At 40.1% G+C, this 8,349-nt stretch overlaps 1 protein-coding gene across 2 annotated transcripts in view; it reads left to right on the top strand.

Annotated features, from left to right (window-relative positions):
* agap3 (ArfGAP with GTPase domain, ankyrin repeat and PH domain 3) overlaps positions 1–8,349 on the top strand; it is a 112,148-nt gene that overhangs the window by 95,544 nt on the left and 8,255 nt on the right. For both annotated transcript variants that reach the window (XM_020595922.1, XM_020595921.1), the window contains 3 exons: positions 1,304–1,458; positions 1,899–1,989; positions 2,975–3,197. In XM_020595922.1, coding sequence (XP_020451578.1) covers positions 1,304–1,458; positions 1,899–1,989; positions 2,975–3,197 — 469 coding nt within the window. The remainder of the gene's footprint in view (positions 1–1,303; positions 1,459–1,898; positions 1,990–2,974; positions 3,198–8,349) is intronic.

Genomic DNA, 8,349 nt, shown 5'->3' on the forward strand with positions numbered 1-8,349 from the left:
TATGTTGTGTCAGGCCTCTTGTTTGAAAACGACAGGTGACATTTCTATAAATTTTAGTTAAACACAAAGAGTGTCAAGAACCGCTGCTGATTCACAATTTTCACAGCCAGTTTGAAGTGAAATAAAATAGTTTTTCATGGATTTTTTTCCCCCCACAGACACTAGTCAAAATACAAAGTATATGACCTAAAGCTACTGTAGCTATGTTCTGTCTGCCAGTTGTGTAAATCTTATATAGTTAAACCGATTTTTAAAGCACTTAAGGGCAATAGGGCAATAAACTTAAGTTACTGTTATTATAAAAGTCTTGCTAAAATAACATGTCAAACGATAATCATCTAGCACAAAGAGCTGGTTAGCTGGAGCACCAGTATGCAGCTCTTGTTTACTGCAGTGGGTCCGAAACGTGCAGAAATTAGCTTTAGCAAGCTAGAGGCGTATACACCATGATTGTGGGTGAGCCCATGTTTTTATGTGTTTAATTATAAGCTGATTCAGAATTGACTGTACCAGGACCTCCAATACATTCACGGTGCATCTTTGCCTGGACAACACAAAGCAAACCTGCACGGTTTTGTGTTGACATGCGTCTTCCAACTGAGTTTATATGCAATTGGGGCACCTCAGAAATATGTTTCATGGGTCACAGTAGTCTAGCAGCTAAGACACATGCCCTGTGATTGTTACATTCCTTCTTCAATGCCAGCTGGTGACCTTTGTTGTATAATCCCACTTATTCCTCTCACTCAATAAGAGAATTTTTTGTTATCCACAATCCTCTCAATCTAAATCCAATTTGTATTTCAAAACAAACCGTTTCTATAGTTTTAATGCTATAATCATCAGAATAGGTACAAATTCTAATTTCAGTTGTTATGTTGATCATTGAGATGGTCTTTTCATCAAAAACACAAAAAAAAACAAAAAACGGCAGTGCCAGGGAGCACAGAAGGTGCCAAGAAATCATTTAAATGTTGCTGTTGTTCAACAGAAGCTCATTCCATCTTGCATTCGTGCATGGATGGGCCTCAATCACTGAGCTATGCAGGTGACTTTCAGAGTCAGATTGCACCACCAACATGCGCATTGCTCCTGCTAATGTGTGCCCCATCCAGTTTTGGTGGCAGGTGCTGCTTTCCAACTATACAGATGTGAATCAGAAATAAGCCAGAATCTGTTTACAAGCAACGGCTCACCTAGACACCACTTTGTCCAAGAAAACGTTTACAGCACAAACATAATGTACTGTAGCCCTTCCCTCACTGGATTAGCTACTAATTTGTTATTTATTTTTGTTTTCCAGAGCAAGAGGATTCCTTTGAGTTCATCATTGTGTCTTTGACGGGTCAGACATGGAACTTTGAAGCATCTACGTATGAGGAGAGAGAGCTGTGGGTCCAAGCGATTGAGAGCCAGATCTTTGCTAGTCTGCAGTCTTGTGAGAGTATAAAGAACAAGGTGGGTCATAAAAAATGAGAACTATCTTAACAACTGGACATGGTTGGTGATTATCATCCAATCACAGCATTGCAATCATCCCATGATTCTACTTCTTCATTTACATTCCTGTTTTTCCCTTTTTTTCACCCTTTATTGCACCCTCACCCTCGCCCCCCCACACACACTCTTCAGCTGCCAGATATGGGAGGTTGTCAGGCAGGTGCGCCGCAGTGTGGGAGATCACTTATTAGAACTGACAGACATCAGAGATAGAGCACGGCTTGTGTCAGCATACTGGGGAGACACGGTCTCATTTTCATATTCATGTTTTCTCTGCTTCAGTCTTTTCCTAACACTTTGAATCCTCTTCCTCCCCTCCCCTCAGTTTTTTTTTTTTTTTCCATGATTTGAGTCCACCTCCATAATTGCTGACATATTCTTTCCCTCATTCCCTACAGTCTCGGTTAGGCAGCCAAAGTGATGCAATGGCCATTCAGTCCATACGAAATGTGAGGGGGAACAGCTTCTGTGTGGACTGCGATGCACCCAGTGAGTATAACCCTTCACCACAACAGCTAATTTGGTATTGATAAAATAAGATAATCCTTTTTCAGTCCCATAGCAGGGAAATATAACAGTGTTGTAGCAGATAGTAAAAACAGCACGAAAAAGATATATAAAAACAAATTCTGTGAAAGTTTAATATAATAAGAATCCAATCAGAGATGTTTGATTACAACATTAACAATTGATTTGAGTAGTTAAAAATATTACTGAATTAAAAATTACAGTGACAGACTACGACATCTGTACCTAACTTGATTGCTTTTCACTAAGCAATTACTGAGATCCTTCCAGTAAGGTTAGTTTTCCGTGCAGCATTTCAAGCAGATATACCCTACTCACATGGTTTAATTCAATTAGAAGCATCAAATATTATCTTTAAAACTTGATTGGATTTGGATTTCAGATTACCACTCCCTCACTCATTATTGCCAGTTACTAAAGACAGAAAATCCAAATCTGGGCAACTGAGTGGAGCAAAGGTTGGATGTGCAAGCAGAAAACACTTTGCATTTGATAAGCTATTGACACCTGTCATAGGAAAACCACCACCAACAGACCTCTGTCTCTCTTTCCTTCCTTTTCATGTGAAAAAGCTGTAATTTATACTGTAGGTAGTACTGTGTACATCGTACACAGTAAAAGTTACAAAATAAATGTCTGCTTGTTCAGTTTACATGTCTTTCACTGGCAGTAACACCAGGAAAATTCTTACCTATCTACCTACCTATCTATCTATCTGTCTGTCTGTCTGTCTGTCTATCTAACTATCTGTCAATGTATCTATCTATGTTCCATAACTAAGTCCTTTATGGGACTGCTGGAATGCAGGGTAACCCTCGGGAACTCTTTTTCCAATTTACCCAGATGGAAAAAGTTCATTACAAAAAGAGATCATCATTAATCATTTGTTTAGAGTAAATAATGCAGCACTGTAGTGGTCATTTTCTGTCTGTGTTCTCTAACGCAGATCCAGACTGGGCCAGTTTGAACCTTGGTGCCTTGATGTGCATTGAGTGCTCAGGCATCCATAGGAACATGGGCACCCACCTGTCTCGCGTACGCTCCCTAGACCTGGACGACTGGCCGGTAGAGCTCAGCATGGTGATGACTGCCATCGGAAACACAATGGCCAACAGCGTGTGGGAGGGCGCTCTGGAGGGCTACACCAAGCCAGGCAGCGACAGCACGAGGTTAGCATCCTTTTGCAAATAAAGGTGCTGCTTAATGAAGCATGCAGAGATTACAGAATGAGAAGCCAGCACTGTCTTCTCTCCATTAGCTGCCATTTATTAGCCACTCACATTTCAGTACAGGCATTTCACACCACAAATTGCTCCACAAGAAGAACCAGGGGTCCAAATGTCTATTGAGCCAGGGATACAGTGTTTTATTTTTTTAGCATGAGTTCATACTGTACACACTGATCACAGTGAGTACTTTGTACAGTATACTGTATCCCTTTGTCTCCTCATTTTAGGATATACAATAACACCTAATACTTCCACCACAGTATTTGTTTCTCTAAAAGAGTATCATGTGTGACATCATTTTACACTCACCTGACAAATGCCCTGATTAGCTCCAAATTCATCCGGTTTGTCACTTGACATGAGCGGTAATCAGGAGATTTTATACTCTAAACTGTCAGCTCTAAAACCAGCCCAAGCCCTTTGTTTGTGCACAGGGTCAGTGTACACAGATGCAACTAACAGTAAGTAGGAAGGTTGAGTTTTTTTGTACAAGATTCTGAACCAAAGTTCTCATTGTTGTTTTCTTTTTTTGTAACAAGTCTAACAAGTGGCTTTCTGTCTTTTTAAAAATACTTAAATTATACTTTGCCACTTGCCCCGCACTGCCCTGCCCTAAGTTATACAGTATCTGTTCCTCTGAGGTACCCAGATCTGGTAGGAGGATTGTTTATCTCTTGGTGACAGGTTAGACCTGGCGTCCCAGTCTGACTAATGGCCTGCTGTTTGGCTGAGCCGGTAATTAAGCACACCATTATAGCTAAACCCCACCTCAAGAGCCAGGCCCTCAGGCCCCAAGCTGCCCTGTCACTTATCCATCACACAGGGCTGGGTCATCACTCTGTCTGTCACAGCGAAGACTGTCTGTAGGGTCTCCCTGATGGCATTAGACTGTTTCAACATCACAGCTTTGTAACTTTGTTATTAAGGAACGTGACATAGCAACAGAAAGACACAGCCAGTCTCTTTTTTTTTACTAATGCTGCTGCTTCAGCTACTGTTATTCAAAAATAATACCGATTTTGTAATATACAGTGTTAAGGCTATACAAAGGACTGTGATGTGTGTTGTGCTGTCAGCTAATTAAATATTAATAATGTCTGCCAGTGTTGGAACATCAACTTTGATCAGTTATTTTTCAAGCCAGAACTCAAAACATTTGCTGGATCTAACTTTATATTAAAATTTTTTTATTAATTGTAAATTGAATACATTTTTACACTCTGGTTTTACACATTTGGTTGTCATCATTTCACTTATAAAAACTTGTGACAATTGTAATATTTTGTAACATTTTATCAGAGTAAACTGTTTAAATTTCTAAGACAAAAATGTGCAGGGATTCTATGAGGATTTTGTTTTTAACAAGGTAAAAATCTCTGAAGCACTATGAAGACCATAATGTGACATGAGAAAATGCCCCTTGAAACCTCTGATAATGAAATTTAAGTGTTGAATTTTGCCCTAAAAAGACAAAAAGATTCTCGTTTGATTTTATGGACTCAAACTAAACAGAACTGATGACTCTTTAAAGACCTTAAGTCATATTCTAAGATTTGTTATTGTCGACTTTTACACATCATATCTCCCACATCCAGAACGTGAGGGACAGTCATACTAATGCATGTTTTTGGTGAGTCATTTAAAAGAAAAAGGCACCTATGACAGGATCGGTTTTCTCAGGAACTAAGTACATTTAAAAGTTTTGGATTTATTGCACTACTATAAATAAAGAACATTAGGATGTTTTCACATTAGGCACGATTGCTTTGTACCATGCCAAAGCACAATTGTGTCCCCCCTCCCCTCTCCCCCGCAGGTCTCCTTTCACATTAACATCTTTCTGTGCCCCAGCACACTTGCGTATGTACGCAATGCACTACAATAGGTGGCAGTATGCATGTTCTTGGTTTGAAATCCACCAAGAAGAAGCAACCATTTGTTGCAGTTCCACTCGTATTTAAATACAGACAAATACTTCCAATAATCTCACAGTGTTTGCGTGTAGTATCCAGTTCTTTGTATGTTTCCATTGGCATTTTACTTCTTTGTTATTCCACAGGGATCCTTTTGTAGCCATGTTTGTTATCATTTTAATAAACAGAGTCGAATACTTATGAAGTCACAAAGCAGCCCACTTCCTTGTTTGAGCATGGTTGCATTCACATCTACCGCAGACCATACTTGAGTACACATGAATCGTGCTGGCGACTACCTCTTCAGACAAACTCGGGCAAAGTTCCTGAGTCCACTATGCTTGTGTTCACTCTGAATAAAATGAACCGGACTTTAGGGTCAAGTGTACTCAGATCCGGGTCCCTAATGTGAAACCACCCTTAGGCTCATTGAACTGTGAAGAAGTCCAATGGAGCAGCCCCAGCACAATATTTTTGTTGTAGTTGCTTTTAAAAAGTCTTTTAATGTGCACATACTGACACCATTTAAAAACTCACTCTCTATTTTTTTTTTTTTTTTTTTGCAAGTGAACTGTTTTTCATTGTTCTTTCGGTCCACTGGTAGTCTCATACACTTTCCTCCTGCATCCATCCTCCGCTCTCCAGCCAGTTCAGAATTGAATGATGGCCTACAGTTATTTATTGAATGGTATCTGTGCTAAAGTGCTCCACTCTGGACTTGATGAAAGATTATTGATGTTGATTCCTCTCCCTACCACTGTCAGTCCCGTGTCGCCTCAAGCAGGAAGGTTCTTCATTGTCTAAAAATCCGATCTCTTCCCGCAGCAACATCTCCATTAGTTTTTACTGTCAAACAATAAATCTCATTTGCAGAATAACTAATCCTCAGACAAAAAGCAGCTGTTGTAGATCTCATCTATGACCACTGGTTATTAAAATGCTTATGGTTTTGTTGCTGATAGAATAATATATCCTTCTGGGGTAAATATTAGTATGAAATTATTTTGCTTTATTATGACTGATGGATTATAACCAACTTAACGAAATGCAGTTTTTGTCTTTCTTTAAATCCTCGCTTGACTCTTTTTTTTTTTTTGTATGCTGTTCTTAACCTGAGTAGAGGACATATGAGAGGATTTTAATTGTGTCATATCGGTGACATGCAGCAGCTTTGTGACGGCACCTAGGCAGGCAGTGTGTGGCTCCCGCCTCCCACTAAACATTAGTGACACCTAATCTAAACGATTCAGTAAGTACCTGAATATCAACTCTGTGTCTGATTGAATGTCTTCTGCAAGACTAGTTTTATCCCTTTCATTTTTGAGATTTAACTTAAAAGCATTCATCCACAAGATTGGTTTAGCTTATGATATTTTGGATTGAAAGAACACAGTATATTAATTATATATATTATATCTATGTAGATCCACACAGCAACACTGAAATTCCTGGTGTACATCAGACTGATTGCAGGCATGTTAATGGGAATGCTTATATCCATGTATATGTACACGGATGTCACCTGATTGTCTTTTTAGACCTTATGGAAGAACTTAGTGACTCACTATTTATAAGGTGTTTTTAAGATCTAATTAATAGCTTTATCAACAGTTAATAACTCACTTGCAAATGCCTTTCAGATAAGTTAAAAGATGCTCAAATGAACACCTTTTGGATAAACTAGCTGCAAAAAATCCTTTTGGCTGCCTTTCTAGTTGGTAATAATGTAGTCTTAAATCTTGTTAATCCAATAATAAATACTCCCAGGCTTCTTATCTGCAATTCAAAAGGATAATAATTAATTAATAACGGATTTTGATCCTCAAGGCTGCAGCTGTGTTAATATGTTGTTAAAAACAGATTGATTTTGATCCAGATTTCCAGAAGACGTAAGGTGTTTCAAAGAGCCAAAGAGATTTTTCACGACCCAGCAACCCAGAGTTGCTCTTGTTAATGGCTTATAATTGATTTATAAAGAATTAATGATTTACTAACCACTAATGAAGTCACTAGTTACAATTTATCTCCCATTTCTTAAGGATGTGTCATTAGAAAGTGGTCAGTCAGGTCTGGTCAGGCTACATTTAAACCTGTGACAATAGATTATGGCTGATGTCTGCAGTCTGCATATTGGAGGGGAGTGGTTCTTTTAATTAGCACCTGGGAGTTGTTGTGTTTTGCACGTCACCTCTAATTGCTTGGCCTCTTCTTGATAGAAAACACCACAGACTATTTTGACGGATGCTGTGGGGGAGGTCCACCATCTAACTTACCCTTACCTTCTCCTGGTACACACACACACAGTAAAACACACATACACAGATACCAGTTCTCATTTGGGGGAGATGTCCTGGAGCGTGGACGGATGTGGACGGCTATCCCTCACTGACACGGGCCTCTCACTGTCACCCTCTGTAGGCTCCGCGCTGCCCTCGGCCACAGGCAGGTAATAGCTCTGATGAGAGCCCTCCACTTTGTTTCAGAAATAATTTGCCACTCCTGCCGCCTGCAGGGGCTGCGTGGTAATAAAAATGAATCACACCGCTAACCTCTCCAAACCTGGCCCCACTGCCTCTTTTAACCCCTTCTGCTCTGACAGTGGGATTTTGACTCCTCCTCCCAAGCTCCCAAACAACATTGGTGCTGTGCCCATAAGACTTTAGGATTTGTTCACAGTGGCCTCTGTCCTCCACGTTTGTCCCTAAGACACGGAGCAAAGCTTCTCGGCTGCTCACAGGTTAGGAGTGTTGGAAGGCCAACTCTCAGAAGAGCGTTTAGAATAGCCGGCCTTGCCAGGAGCCCTGGTGGAAGAAGACTAATTAATTAAGACGAATGACTGGGTCTTCCCATGTCCTCCCTCTCTCTCTCTCTCTCTTTCTCACTCTCTAAATGAAACCCACAGGTCAGTAATTAGCCCTGTGTGGGAGAAGTAGTAACACAGTCACTAATTGCCCACATGCCACCAGGTTTCAGAGCCAGGTAGACGAAGAGAAAGAACCGATTCACTATAGTACCGTCTACATAACAGTGCAATTTTGTTTCATATTGTTAGCATCACAAAGTTCTTGTCTGATGATGTAAAGGAAAAAAGGGTCCAAGCCCTTTATGCGAATAAGATTTTGCATACATATGTGAAGAAGGCTGCATACATAAGCAGGGCATGTGTTATTGTACACTGA

The sequence above is a fragment of the Monopterus albus genome, unplaced genomic scaffold, assembly GCF_001952655.1.
Source record: "Monopterus albus unplaced genomic scaffold, M_albus_1.0 scaffold28.1, whole genome shotgun sequence".
NCBI classification, from domain to species: Eukaryota; Metazoa; Chordata; class Actinopteri; order Synbranchiformes; family Synbranchidae; genus Monopterus; species Monopterus albus.